At 42.0% G+C, this 15,833-nt stretch overlaps 1 protein-coding gene across 2 annotated transcripts in view; it reads right to left on the bottom strand.

The window, feature by feature from the left end:
• Window positions 1–10,564, bottom strand: part of DAD1 (defender against cell death 1) — a 57,956-nt gene extending 47,392 nt beyond the window's left edge. Inside the window, exons 1-2 of one of the 2 annotated variants that reach the window (XM_060146140.1) lie at window positions 10,276–10,564; window positions 950–1,124 (exon numbers count right to left, since the gene is read on the bottom strand). In XM_060146140.1, coding sequence (XP_060002123.1) covers window positions 994–1,124; window positions 10,276–10,486 — 342 coding nt within the window. In that variant the 5' untranslated portion in view covers window positions 10,487–10,564 and the 3' untranslated portion in view covers window positions 950–993. The remainder of the gene's footprint in view (window positions 1–949; window positions 1,125–10,275) is intronic. The other variant, XM_060146136.1, reaches the window with a different exon arrangement.
• Window positions 10,565–15,833: the final 5,269 nt, after the last annotated feature.

Below are 15,833 nucleotides of genomic sequence, written 5' to 3'. Positions count from 1 at the left end.
ATGGAGGGGAGAGCATACCACACATGGAGAGCCCAAGCAAAGAGGGCTTTTCAACTGCTGTCAATCAGAACAACTCGGCTCCACTGCTAAGATTCTATGAGTTTACTTAAAAAAAAAAAAAAAAAAAAAAAGCTCTATTGCTAAAAAAAGAAAACTGGCAAATGACCACATGGCATCTCATCCTATATGTTAAAGTGTTCTCCCAAGCTAATCCAATTTTCCCATTCATTTTTTTTTTTTTTTTTTTTTTGCGGTACGCAGGCCTCTCACTGCTGTGGCCTCTCCCATTGCGGAGCACAGGCTCCGGACGCGCAGGCTCAGCGGCCATGGCTCACGGGCCCAGCCGCTCCGCAGCATGTGGGATCCTCCCAGACCGGGGCACGAACCCGTGTCCCCTGCATGGGCAGGCGGACTCTCAACCACTGCGCCACCAGGGAAGCCCTCCCATTAATTTTTAACTTAGCACATATATAAGCAAGCAGCCATTGTCATTCATTCGGCATATGCTGGATGTCTATCAGGTGTAAGCACTATACTAGGTACTATGGGGACAATGGCCCAGTATTTGAACTCATCTGAGATCAAAATCAGAAAAAAAAATTATAGAGCAAATCTAAAAGCAAAACCTACAATTTATGTCTCTTCCAAGATCTCAGAGTTATTTTCATGGAGTTATTGGTGCAGAAATTAATGTATTAGCTACAAGCAAACTCTCATTTTCTGTTATCTTAATGCTTTGCAGAACAGTGAGAAGAGAAGGCAACGACCAAGAGCAGCAGCACTGATGAATCACGAGGATATTAACACATACTTTGCAGACCAATATGGAAAACTCTGCAAACATCTTATCAACAGTATGGGAACTCTGACAACCATGATCAAAACCAGCCCCTCCGATTTCTGTTTCTAAAACCAACACTATGTGACAAGCATTAAGATCATCACTTACATTCTTCCAGTCTCCTACGCCTCAATTAAGTAAATGGGAATGATTCAGCCAACGAAGTTCATGACAACAAGGTGCAGGATGGTGCTGGCAAAGAGAAAATCAGCAAAGGCTCGCTCCGGGGAGATGCCTTGGAAATCCGCTTTGTTTTGTGGGTTGATCTGTATTCTCAGACAAACTGTACAAGAAGAAAAACACAAAAGTGATTATCAAGAAGTATGAAACAAGTATGACTAATGCACACACACATACCCTCTGACCCAACAATTCTGTTCCAGCAGAAATGACACATAAGTCCATCAAAAGGCACGTACAGGAATGATACCCATGGTGGCCCCCAACTGGAAGCAATCTAATGTCTATCAACAGTAAAATGGGGAGAATTCCCTGGTGGTCCAGTCGTTAGGACTCAGTGCTTTCACTGACAGGGGCCCGGGTTCAATCCCTGGTTGGGGAACTGAGATCCCACAAGCCAAAAAAAAAAAAAACAACAACGGTAAAATGGGTAAATTATGGCATATGCATACAATAGAATACCATATAGCAATGAAAAAGAACTTCACAGCATGGATGAATTCAGCAAATATCACGATGAGCAACACAATCCAGACGCCAAAAAATACATGCTTTATGATTCTACTTATATAAAGCTTAAAATTGGCCAAAACCAATCTACAGTAATACAAATCAGGACAGTGGTTTTTTATCGTTCACAGGAGATGACTTGGAAGGCAGGAAGAGAGGCCTCTAGGGTACTGATAATGTTCTATATCCTAATCTGGTGGTGGCTAAAAGGGTGAATTTAAAAGTTCATCAAGTTGTACACAAATTTTATGCTGTTAATTGTTTAAGGGAACAATACAACTTCTCAGGGTTAGGCTAAAAACCAAAGGCTTACTGAGAAAAAAAAGATATTGATATAAAACCAAAAAATCTTTAGAACTCTCTTATCTCCTGAATTAAGTTTATAATTATACCTAGATCAGGATGTAGTTGAGGCAGTAACAAAGGGGCTAGGCTGAATGACCAAAAGTTATAAAATTGTGAATTATTTCCAACAGAATGTGTATATTAGACAGCAGAGGTGCTTATCCATGAGGACCTCACAATTGTAGATAATCTTTGATCTCAAAGTTCTAGAAGCTGCTTGTCTCAAAAAAGGCAAGAGATCTAAGTTACATGACTTTGACAGAGAACTCTCCACTACCACACTCTGTACCCTTGAAGATTCCAACCTGACACCATAGCCACAGTCACCATTTGACATGAAAAGAAAGCTCTAGGAATACACTTTTCCAAAATATCTTTATACCTGTAACAAATGATTACACTACTTAACCCAAATTTGCTTCAGGCTAGCATCCATTCCATCACTAACCAAGAAAAGGCAACAGACTGAAATCTAACCCAAAGGTCAGAGAACTACCAGACTGGGCTTCCCGGGTGGCACAGTGGTTAAGAATCCGCCTGCCAATGCAGGGGACATGGGTTCAAGCCCCGGTCCAGGAAGATCCCACATGCCGTGGAGCAACTAAGCTCGTGCACCACAACTACTGAGCCTGTGCTCTAGAGCCCGCAAGCCACAACTACTGAGCCCGCATGCTACAACTACTGAAGCCCGTGCACCTAAAGTCCGTGCTCTGCAACGAGAAGCCACCGTAATGAGAAGCCCGCACACCACAATGAAGAGTAGCCCCTGCTCACCACAACTAGAGAAAGCCCACACACAACAACGAAAAACCAATGTTGCCAAAAATAAATAAATAAATTTTCAAAAAAAGACTACTTCTCCAGAGTCCATCGCCATGGCAACAGAGTCTTCATTATGCTTAAACATGCAAACACTGTGGAAAAACCCCGGATCTTTTCAGGCACCTGAACCCTTCAAAATATGAAGGACACTGCTGAAGCAAGGGCGACCAGTTAAAATCCCACTGTGGTGAGTATAGCTTGGTTCACCCATTTGGGAGAGCAATGGCAACATCTATTATATTTTAAATGTCTTTTGAGTAAAGAATTTATCTTAGAGAACAAAGGCATTCTAACAGCATGTTCGTAAAGTTGAAAAAAAAAAAAGTGAAAAAAGTCCAAATGACATCAAGGGGATTACTTAAGTAAATTACACTACAGACATGCAACAAAATCCCATGCAATTATTCAAAAGAATGAGATTAATTTGCTAGACGTTGACAGTAAAGATGTCTAAGATATATTAAGTGAAAAAAAGCCAAAAATATTATTCCCTTTCAGATTTCTCTTAAACTGCATACACACACACACACACACACACACACACACACACACAAACTATTTTCTCATTTATTTTAGTTGGAATCTAGGAAAAAATCTGGAGAAAGAGATACCAAACACGATTAACAGGGGCTATTGGGGTGGAAGATGGGAGTAGAGTAGTGCTTCGAGAAATATGAGGGGACAAAAGGAAAGAGAACCTCCCCATTAAGGTACACAAAGAAATGAATTGATGTGTTATCATTATCATAATCATAGTAACCCAAGTTGCTTCAATGACAACATAAGAATCAGAATTGCACAGAGATGCAAAGGACCCTGAAGGTCCTAAAGACCAACACCCCATCTAATGCACAAAATACCCAAGAGGTGGCGGATATGGGCATGCCAGGGGAGGCTGCATGAATCAGCTGAGAATAGTTCCAAAGTATACTCACCATATCCAGAATCTGGTAAGTAATCCCCAGGTGCAGAATTACAAACCATCCAGAGCCTGTGTTACTGACAGAGGCAGCAAATCCCTCAGATGCAGGGATATGCCGCCTCTATCAGTAACACAGGCTCTGGACGGTTTGTAATTCTCAAAAAAGGCAAAGAACACCTGTTCAAAAAGCTCCTCCACAAAAGATCCTTCAGTCCTTCCTGAGCACTTCCAAAGATGGAAATGTACTACCTCCTAAGGCAGCTTGCTCCATTTTAGCAGTTCTAATTTATCTCCTTAAATAGTCACTTAGTCAGCAAAATATTTACTGAGCATCTACTATGCGCCATGCACTGTCCCAGGTGCTAGGACTATGGCACAGAACAAGACAGAAAAGAGTCTGGCTCCCAGGGAACTTACACTCTAATGGAGAGAAACATAATAAATGAGAAAACAACTAAACAAGGAAATATGAGGTAGTGATATGTGCTATGAAGCAAAGCAAGGTAATAAAAGAGTGACTGGGAAGCTATTTCTTATTTGGTGGTCACAGAAGGCTTCTCTAAGAAGGTGCTATTTAAGACCAAAATCTGAAAGACAGGAGCCAACCATGCAAAGATCTAGGGGCAGAGCATTCCAGATAGCAAGAACAATCTTGGTCGGACTGACCAGAATGTAGGGATCAAGGGCAAGAGGGAGATAAGGGCCAAATCAGTGGGGCTTTGTAAGCTTCAGTAAAGAGTCTGGATGTAGTTCTAAGTACAATGGAGCAATATTTCAAAGTTTTGAGCAGATGAGTAAAATAATCTGATCTAAAATTTTTAAGGATGGTAGAACTGCAATGCGGAGAATGGTCTGCAAAGTTCAAGAAGCCGAAGAGTCATGAAGGAGCCAAAGAGCTCAGGTAATGGTAGTCAAAAGGGACAGAAGTCAAGAGATACAGGCTGTATTTTGGGGAAGACAGGGCTTGCTGATGTAATGGATGTGGGAGATAAGAGAAATCAAGGAATCAAGAAAACCTTCTAGGGAATTCCCTGCTAGCCCAGTGGTTAGGACTCTGAGCTTTCACTGCCGAGGGCCCGGGTTCAATTCAATCCCTGGTTGGGGAACTAGGATCCCACGGGCCGAGCAGCCAAAAAAAAACAAAAACCTTCTAAATTTGTGGTTTCAACAACTTAACCAAAGTTGACACCATGTATTGACCAGCGAAGAGGCAGATGGCTAGGCCGGAAGGTTCAATCTGGAGTTGTGTGTTAGACATCAAGTGAAGATGTCAAGTAGGCAACTGGACTTACTAATTTGGAATTCAGAGAATAGGTCAAAACTAAAAATATAAATGTGGTAGCTGTAGTTATATAGACATTATTTAAATTCACCTATGGGAAAGAAATACAGAGAAGAGGTCTAGAACCATGCCCTCAGACCAAAAAGCACCTAGCACAAACCACAGGAAGGAAAAACCAATGAGGTGAGAAGGAACAAGCAGGAGAGTGTAGCGTTGCAAAAGCTTTGAGAAGAAAGTACTTCACTCACTCAGAAGGAAGCAGCCAACTGTTAAGTGCTAAATGTTGCTGAGCATTCAGGCAAGGTGAGGTACATGGCCATTAGATCTGGCAAGAGCAGTTTCACTGTAGTGGTGGGGACAGACCACCAAGAGTAGGTTAAGGAATGAATGGACAGTGAGAAAGCAGAAACAGCAACTAGACAACTATTCTTTCAAGGAATTCTGTGATGATGGAGCAGAAAGACATGGAATAGTAGCTGAAGGGGTATCTAAAGTCAAATTAATTTTTTAAATTGGATATTAGAGCATGTATGTATGATGGGAATGATCCACTAGAGAGAAATTAATGATGCAGAATGGAGGGATGATTACAGAAGCTGAGTCCCTGAGTGAGCAAGAGAAGGCTGGATCCTCTGCACAAGTGAAGAAGCTGACCTCTGATAGGAAAGGGATATATCATCCACCATTACAGGAAATAAGTCAAAGAGTAGGGGGTCCATGTGTAGGTGGGTTGCTATGATTCCTTGGTAGGAAGATGAAAGGATTTTTTTTTTAGCAAAAAATAAATAAAGTAAGTAAGATCATCAACTGAGAATAAAGGAAAAGAGAAAATATAGATGTAAGTGAAGAGAGAAAATATGAAGCATATTTTGGAAAAGCAAACATATCAGGGAAGTATTATAGGACCACTGGGCAGGGTTGAGTGCCTACTTGTGTTCCTATTCTCACCAATACTTCTCCATCACAGCACTATATCCAGGTTTACTTGTCGGCATCTCCCACTAGATTATAAACTCTATGGGAGTAGAGATCATGTCTGCGTGTTCCACAGTTAAATCCTCAGTACCCTGGCAGGGAACCTGGCACATAATAGCTCAATATTCCTTAACTTACTATAGGCATGCTCACAATTTAACATACAGTGTTAAGCACTGAGGATGCAGAGATGAAAAGAGCACTACACCACTACAGTGTAGTGAAATAGGAATACAGGAGAAAGATCTAAATCTGAAGAGCCAGAGAAGGGTTCAAACGGAAGTAGCACTTGAGCTGAGATGGCTGAGAAGTGAAGGAATTTTCTGGGCAGTCAAACAAAGGTAAAATAGCTTAAGACATCTCGGCATGTTCAGGGAATAACAAGTAACTCAATAATGCTGGAATATAAAGTACAGAGGAGGTGGAAACGAGATGAAGCTGGAGATGTGGCTGGGACCGGATTATCAAAGACCCTCTATGCCATTAAATTCTTTTTAAATTTCTCTTTGGGTACAGACAAATTTTATGTGGGGAGTAGCACAATCAGATTTGCAAGTCAAATAAAGCCTGCAAACATAGTGGAAGATGGACTGGAGGGAGAGAGATGAGAGTGTGGGAGATCAATAAGGAAGATTACAGTAGTCCAGATAAGAGATATTGAGAGCCTGAGTGACAAAGGATGAAGAGGTAGCAATGGATATGAAAGAGGTTTAGAAACAGAACTGTCAGGCATAAGGCTGGCAAACTTCCAATCTCCTGGATAAGTTATGGGCCCAGAAATCTAATAGATAATTTCCAAAGAAATGCTGGACCCCAGTCCACACAGCCCAAGATCTCCCGTGAGATAGAAAACACTCTGAATTAGGCCTCCTTGCCTTTCAGATTCAAACTGTTTTTGGATCTGTAAACTAGGGGGAACAAAACTACTTTTTTTAATCCGTAAATATTTCATATAGATTAGAAAACAGAATAGACCAAAGTTGTGAAATGACTTAAAAACTGATTTCAAGATCAAAAACTTATTTTAAGGACAGTCTTATTGTTTTCCACTCATCCCTCCAAAATAGCACTTTAAATGAGCAAAAAGAGGGATTACAGTTAGGTAAAAAAGGAAACTAGAAGGGCTGCCAACACTGACACGCTACTCTGAAAAAGGGACAGATGTCCTCCTCTAGAGAGATCTAACCACAAGATAAACAGTCAGCTGCTGAGGATGTTTAAAATCTGTCTGAAAGAAGAAAAATATTTTATCTCTGAAGTCCTTTCAAAGCCTACTATACTTTAAACTGTTGATCCAAAAAAAGAAGAAAAAGATTTCTCAATGACAATTTTCTACCTCTGTCTCCTTGAAACTATGGTTAAGGTTCCTGGTCATGAGGAACAGAAAAAAACAGACCATTTTCATCAGGCCCAAATAACACCAGGCTTTTTAAAAACTGTGATAGTATCCTATATTGGTTTAAAATGTACTAATCAATTTCCAAAGAACATATGCTACATAACACATGCAGAAGGAATGGAAGAGAACAGACTGCCAAAAAAGAAATTAAGGGAACCAGGCTAAAGAACTTTTCCCTCCAGTTCATCTTACACATTAATACCAATTTTAAGTCACTCCTTTACTTAAATCTAAAATTTTTTTAAAAACTTTAATCCGGGGCTTCCCTGGTGGCACAGTGGTTGAGAATCTGCCTGCCAATGCAGGGGACACGGGTTTGAGCCTTGGTCTGGGAAGATCCCACATGCCACGGAGCAACTAGCCCCGTGAGCCACAATTACTGAGCCTGCGCGTCTGGAGCCTGTGCTCTGCAACAAGAGAGGCCACGATAGTGAAAGGCCTGCGCACCGCCATGAGTGGCCCCCACTTGCCACAACTAGAGAAAGCCCTCGCACAGAAATGAAGACCCAACACAGCCATAAATAAATAAATAAATAATTTTTAAAAAAAAAACTTTTTTTAATCCTTAGATGCGTTCCTATTACAGGATAAAACTCCTTGGCTTGGCACTCAAAGCTCTAGCATCCAGCACTACCTAATCCTTCAAGGTAATCGCCTACAATTCCCTTTCTCAGCCAAACTGGCCTCCTCCATTCTCTTCCAATAGGAAACACAACTCGGGGAAGTTAGAAACCTCAGCACTATAAATAAGTACAAGCCTTCCCTTCCCAACAACCAGAACAAAGGATAAACTCCAAATTTAAAATTTCCCATTAAAACCAGTATCCAGGGCTTCCCTGGTGGCACAGTGGTTAAGAATCCACCTGCCAATGCAGGGGACACAGGTTCAAGCCCTGGTCCGGGAAGATCCCACATGCCGCGGAGCAACTAGGCCCACGTGCCACAACTACCGAGAGAGAGCCTGTGTGCCACAACTACTAACACCCACATACCTAGAGCCCATGCTCCGCAACAAGAGAAGCCACCCCAATGAGAAGCCCACACACCGCAACAAAGACCCAACGCAGCCAAAAATTTTTCTAAAAAACAGTATCCAGTTGAGGATCTGAGCTAACAAATGGCAGCAGCGGCTTTAGTAAGGTCAAGTCTGTCAAAAGAAATGCAAACGATACCCTTCCTCAGCAACTCTGAATTGTCTTGAATCCCTTCTTTTCCTGAAGCAACTTTCATTTCCCTGGCCCAGTTACCAATTATTCAACACCTACGGACATCAGAATCCCCCAAAAGGACCTCACTATTAAACTGCCCTTTCACTAGGCATTCTCTTCAATGACAGGCCATCAACTTCTCATTGAGGAGAGTAGGGGGTCTGCCAATTTAACTTTAGCCACAACAGCCTCAAAAAAAAAGACTTGGCACTGGAAAAATTATCTGCTCAAAAAATCTTCTGACTTTTATCACACCAATAATCTGCAACTCCAGTCCACATCCACTCTTCTGCAAACCACTCTTCCACGTAGCCCTTGAGAAGTCATTCTTAACCCTAGAAGCTTATGAAGCCAGGGTGACTTCAGCACAAAGAAGGCTTTTTTTTTTTTAATCACCTTTTAGGCCCCGCCCTATTCCTACTCTTTCCAGACCTGGAAAACAAAATCAGACATTCTCAAGATTCCTTCTCCTGGGACTTCCCTGGCGGTCCCGTGGTTAAGATGCTGTGCTTCCAATGCAGGAGGAGTGGGTTCAGTCCCTGGTCGGGGAACTAAGATCCCACATGCCAAGTGGTGGCCAAAGAAATAATAAATAAATAAATAAAATTAAAAGATTCCTTCTCCGGTCTGGCTAATAAAATTCTTAGTCATGAACAGTATTTTAGGGGAGGAAGGAGGAGTCTAGAGCAAAGAGGGTAGTATATCTGATGATGGTAACATATAAACTGTAGACCAGGATGCTGCTACAGAGAACCAGGTCTTGGTCATCTAAGCCAAAATTCAAAGATGTACAGGCTAACTCTGCAACTCCAGGCCAGGCTTACTGAACTAGTCCTTAAGTCCTTAGACTTATCTTAACTTGAGAAACAGAGTAGAAGGTAGAGTATCTCTGGCATGAGTCTGAACTAGCAATTTGAATGTGTAATAAGCATTCTATAGGTTTCTAACTTTAAGCTGTAATTAAGACTCCACTGTAAATGAAGTCTCCAGATGCTGTATTTTGTCTATGCCCCAATTACACTGTAAACTCGTTGAGGACAAGAAACATATACCAGGTGTAGCCCCAAAGCTTTTACCATACCTTGTATGAGATTCAAAATACAATTTACAATGTGACTGTTGATGATCACACGTGGAAAAAAAAAAAGGAATTTTGGCATGTTTTCCAAGTCATGCAGCAGGTGATACCATGACTGGAAAAGTTCATGTGGTAGCCACCTATAAAATGTACTGGCCAACACTCCCTGGGCCAAGCCTGGACTCAGTATTCAGTGAATCCCTGTTGAGCAAGAAAGGTCAGATTTTGGCAAAAATATATGGGGACAGTCAGCTCTCATTAAATATAGCAATCTACAAGGTATCAAATTTGCTGGGAATCAGAATAACAGAGCTAAAATAGACCTATGTGAGTGAAAACTGAGTTCAGGATAGTGAAATGACAGCTTCAGAGTTGGCTTTTCCATTTTACAAGTTTACCAACTTCAAAGTTGTGTTAAAGCTAAGTGAAAGTTGGGAGTTTTCCATGGACCAATATGAAGTGAAGTGGATCACCAGATTGAACAGCAACATGAAGGTGTTTCCAGATTTAATCCCAGCTCCTCGGCGGCTCTTTGGTATTAGGCACGACAACCTGAATGTACCTCAATTTCCCCATTCACAAAAAGGGCAATGCAGGTTCCTCTCTCAACTTCACGAGGCGGTGGTCTCATATAGAGACGAGTACTGTGGGAATAAAAGCACGCATCAAAGTAACACATTATAACTAATATCACTTATAGAATCATTCATTACCCGCTAGGATAAAACTCCCCACACAGGAGATGAAGCCCGAGAGGAAAGAGTTGAAGGGGAAGGTCCCCACGAGGAGACAATAACCGAATTGCAGCGCCCCGGTCAGCAGTATATACAGGAGGTACGCGTCCAACAACTTCAGACGCTGAGGAGTGGAGCTCAAGTACTCTTCTAAGAACCGCGAGATGACCGACAACACCGACGCCGACATGACTACACGCTCGATATTCCGGCCGGCGTACCCCAAACACCTAGCGGAACCGACGACCACACCGGATGTAGTGTCGGCGCATGCGCACCGCTTGTAGCCCAGCTCCGCCCTCCCCAATTTGCTACGTTGCGCAGGCGTATAGGCCGGCCAAGGCACGAAACAAGTAATGCGCAGACGCAGAATATATCTACAGAATGAGAACTACAGCCAGAGAAAGCTAATGCGCCTGCGCAACGGATCTCTCCGTGAGCTGGAGACGTGTATCTTTTTGTGCTATTTCCGCCGTCATGTTGGTGACGCCCACAGTTGCTCCAGCAACAAGATAGTGTGGGAGGGAAAGGGGAAGAGGTTTTTCAGCGGACAGCGGTTCTCTTTGGTCCACCAGCGTCCTCAAAGATGAACTATTTGGATCTGCTTTAAGGCAATGTCTGGCTTTTCCCGGTTCAGTACCCGCTCGGTCCTAATTCTGTTGAGGGCGCTAACTGCAGATGCCTGTCCCAGATCATTAGAGCAAGTCAAGTTGCCCCGCAGTGAGAACCACGGCGGCCGGTCACTGAGCAGGCATCAGTTTAGACTTGGTTATTGGAGGAGGGAAGTACGGAGCGGGGTTGGGGAGCTCGACCTCTACCCGGGCCTGAACTCGATTTGCGATCTGGTCCTTGGGGACGCTTACGAGTAAGCGCAGTGGAACCTAAGCCCGCAGGGGTTCATTCATTCAGCAGACAATTATCGGGTGCCTCCTCGGGCCCACGTTTTGCCAAATTATAGTTCGTTATGCTAGAGTGTAGGTATCCTCAGGGGAATCTGATATAGTCGTAAAAGAGCTGGTGATGGGCAGGGGCGGGGAGAAACTCCATTAAAGTGCATAGAGTATATGATCAAGTTTAGCAGCCTCCTACTCCCAAGCTGTCATCTTGAACCCGTCGTACCATCCCAGGATGTCAGCGCTAAAAGACCTGCAAGAGCATTGCCTGGTGCCTGGTTCAAGCCCTACCCTCTCCAATTTATTTTGCAGAGGAAACTAAAGGTTTGAGGTTTTGTATTTTAACAAGTGGGATTAACTATTTATACTTAGAATTTTAACTTTTTTGAAAAATAAGATCCACCTTAGTTTCTGGCTTTTGCTGCCCTTTTAATTTAACATGAATCTGACTTTCCAGACCTAGTTCATCTCACTCTCAGCTGCAGGTGGTACATAAACCAGGTACTTTTTCAGCTTATTAATAATTTTGAACTATCCTAGGCACTGAAGCAAAATTCCTAAAACAGCAAGTAAATGACAACCTTCCTTCATTTTCACTTCTTATTTGTGTTTAAACTGGAACCAAATCAGCATCAACAAATGTACTAATTATCAGTCATGAGCAAAACCTTGCTTAGTTCTAGAAAGAAGAGAAATAATCCATGTCCTCAGAAAGATTTACAATCTCTTTAAAAAGATATATTCATATTCACACCCACGGAGATTTGCACTGTTATGAGAACTTAAGTTCAGTCTAAGCTCTTTTATGTTGCTGAGGGGAAAAAAAAATGTGGATAACCAGACCAGTTCCTATTTCAATATAATAAGGCAAGAAGCATCAGTTTCTCTGACAACTTGAACCTTTCTCCCTGTCTCATCAGTAAGTAGGAGGGTAGCTTCCTCACCAGTATTCAACTTCAAACTTTAAAGGCTAGGCTGATGCTTTTTAATCATTTAGGAGTGGATTCCTCAGGGAAATCAGCCAGGCTCCTTCCAGTAGTCTCTTCCGTATGTTTTGTCTGCCTTTCATCCATGTCAACTATTATCATAACATCTCCACAGGAACTCCCAAAGGGGGAAAGGAGAAGAGATGAAAATTTCACTTACTGAATGTATCCTTTTCTGAGATCTGCAAAGTCAAACACGAATATAATGACCTAAAGCTTTCTGGACTACTTAAAACAGCAAGAAGAGGTCTTCTGTGTTCAGTTTATGATTCTATAATCATTGAAACATTTTTTTGACTGATTTCTCAGTGGGAAATTGCTAACATAATGTTGGTTTCAATATTTTAAATCAGCACTTTCACATATGTAAAAAGTCATGTCCTGAGTAGTGGACATGCTCAAGAGTCAGATAATCCTGGGTTTCTGCTGTTTGCTAGTTATCTAATCCAGGACAAGTTAGTTAGTCTGACAGCCTCATTTTCCTTTTCTTTAAAATGGAAATAAGAATACCTGGTTTCTTGGGACTTAAGTAGAAATGGGCAACGTGAGAGCTGTGAGTTTCAGTTTTACTTGGGGACTTACTGAGAACTATAGCTCAGTAGACAGTGTCCACGTAGCTCTGAGGAACTGCTCTGAAGAGGTCGGGGGAGGTGATTTGGGATAAGTGCATATATGTGATTTTGGAATAAGTGCAATCAAGCACACATCTTGGTAGAGGGCTACTGCTAGTCATGAGGCACAAATATCTTAGTTAATGATTTTAGTGCTTTTCTAAGTATGGGAAAATGCAAGAAATTGTGTTGCAGGAAAATGGGGCACGAGAAGATGGTCACATCCCAGGTCTTGGGAGAGTCCCTGGGATGGGCCACCAAGTGAGGGTCCTTGGCTTCCTGCAGGAAAGAATTCAAGAGCTAGCTGAAATAGAGTGAAAGCAGATTTATTCAGGGAGTTACACACTCCACAGACAGAATGTGGGTCATCTCAGGAGAGAGGCCCCAGAGTATGAGGTCGTTAGTTTTTATGGGCTGGGTAATTTCATAATCTAACAAGTGGGAGGATTATTCCAGCTATTTGGGGGAAGGGGCAGAAATTTCCAGGAACTGGGCCACTGCCTACTTTTTGGCCTTTTTTGGCCAGCCTCAGAACTGTCATGGTGCTGGTGGGTGTGTCATTTAGCACGTACATGTATTACAGTGAGCTTATAATGAGGCTCAAGGTCTACTGGAATTTGAATCTCCTCCCATCTTGGGCCTAGTTGATTCTAACCAGTATTTGTCCTATCCTCTATGGCTGTGTCGTTCTTTATTTTTGGGGGGGCCAGGCCACATGGCTTGTGGGATCTTAGTTGCCTGACCAAGGATTGAACCCGGGCCCCTTCAGTGAAAGCGTCAAGTCTTAAGCACTGGACCACCAGGAAATTCCCCTGTGTGTCATTCTTTTAAAGGTTGTGTCCTGCCCCCGTCCCTCCTGTCTCAATTGGGTTCATAAAATTTTCTCCTGAAAATATCTATCTGAAGACCTGTTCTGCCAGTTTTCCCAAAGCATAGAGTGACCTCTGCCCTGAACTCCTTTCAGTGTGTACTGAAGACCAGCAACCACAGTGGCTGATGACTCAATCCTTTTAGAGTTGGATGGTGAGAGTGACCTTCTTTAGTTGGCAGGTTGTGGGGATTAAATGAGATAATGTTAACATTAAGCATTTAACATAGCACTTGACACAGAGTAAATGTTCAGGATATATTTGCTCTTATCAACTATCAATAACCCTGGTAATTAACTATGTCTGCTTCCCTATTTTTCTGAATAATTAGAAGCTGGGAAAGCACAGAGCCCCAATATTTTGGGCATACAAAATATTGGGTACTGGAGGGACTTCAACCCAGATGGCTCTCAGAGGGCAAATCAAATTTATAAGTTGAAGCTGCAGTCAGAGTAGACCTTAGATGTTTTGTTACTAAAACACTGAGAAGAAAAACTGTTTCCCTCTAATCAGGTTCATTGGCCCTATAATTTAGACTGACAAAAAAACAGATTAACAAGAGAAAAACAAATAATTTTCCTAACATATGCATCGCACATACACAGTGGAGCACTCAGTTACAAGTAACTCAAAAGGGTGGTTAGAACTTGGGCTTATATAATGTTAACAAGCAAGATTCAACTCAATAAAATTTAAAGATTTTATTGGCTTTATTCAACAGTTCATGAGTTGGGCAGCATCCAACCAGCACATAGAAAGGCACTCTGAGGAGCTATCTAAAGAGACTTTTATAGGCAGAAGGGAGAGGGAACAATTAGATTATACTAGACAAAAAAGCAGTTTGGTTACGGCAAGGTCACTTTCCTTTAGCGGATGGCAGGGGTCTATTAGGCAGATTACCTAACTAGTACTGATCAGGCAATCCCTGATTGACTGGTTTAAGATTCCATTTCTGGGAGAGCTGAAATTGTAATTAAGTTAGCATAAGTGACTCCATTTTGAGCCTGTTGTCTTGTTTTTAACAATAGCATCTTAACAAAAAGAGCAATAAATTTTTAGAGAAGTAACAAGACAGAGAAAAAGAACTTTGAGTTTCTAGGGCAGCAAATTGTGAGAAAGTAAATATGTGAAGCATTAATGAAAAATAAGGGCTAATTAGTGACGTTTGTTATGTAGATTTCTCTGGTGCCCTCTCTGGGCTGGTAAGGAACTAGAGTTCTCTCCTTCCTGGTAGAGAGAGGAGGGGAGACATCTTTCTGTCCTGCTTTTAGGTAAATAGGAGGAGGGCAGAGAGCCATCCTCGTATCTGCTTCTTCCCAGTTGCCTTCAGCTCAAAATAATCCTTATGCTAAGGTGGCATATTTTGGGGTGGCATATTCTGCTACCCTTCAACACTCAACATCATAAAACAATGGGAAAGTAGAAGGGCAAGAAAGGTCCCCTTATAAACAAAGGCCATGATTTTACAATGTGTCTCTCTACAGTAAGAAATGACATTCTTTATCAAAAGAAAGACAACTCCTCCAAAGAAGAGGACTCTCTAAAGAAAATCTCTGCATGAGAGTCTGTTTTCCAATTCTTTTCCCTTCTATTTTCACTTTCTCCTTCAGATCCCTCCTTTTGCTTCTCTCTGCTATTGCATGTAACAGCTCCATCTTTTAAACTTTGGCCCTAGTGTGGCCCAAACCCCCTTTCCTTGTATGACAGTGTGATATAACCAGAAATATACATTTGTTCTTCATCTCGGTTCCTGACACAGAACTCCTTAAACCCTCATTATTTCCTAAGTGGTAAGAGCAATAGGAACATCTTTTGTTATAATACTTGTTTTTGTCCCCAGTTTCAGAAATAGCTCCAGAGCAATAAAGGTAGAAGGAATGTCTTTTGTTATTCGTAACAAACTCCTTTCAACCACACTGGAGTTTATGTTAATGAAGTGACTTCTGGGAAGTCCCTAAGGATGGGGGCTAGATGCCAGGGGAATGATTATCACATGATTCCAAGGTTGGAACTTTCAGTTCCTCCTCAAGGTCGAGGAAGGGGAGAGGGGCTGGAGATTGAATTCAATCACGAATGGCCCATTATATAATCAATCATGCCTATGTAATGAAGCCTCCATTAAAAAAACGCTAACCAAAAAGGGTTCCAAGAACTTATAAGTTGCTGATCACATCCAGA

This window comes from Lagenorhynchus albirostris, chromosome 1 (assembly GCF_949774975.1).
Source record: "Lagenorhynchus albirostris chromosome 1, mLagAlb1.1, whole genome shotgun sequence".
NCBI lineage: Eukaryota > Metazoa > Chordata > Mammalia > Artiodactyla > Delphinidae > Lagenorhynchus > Lagenorhynchus albirostris.
This window is presented reverse-complemented; position numbering and strand designations above follow the sequence as displayed.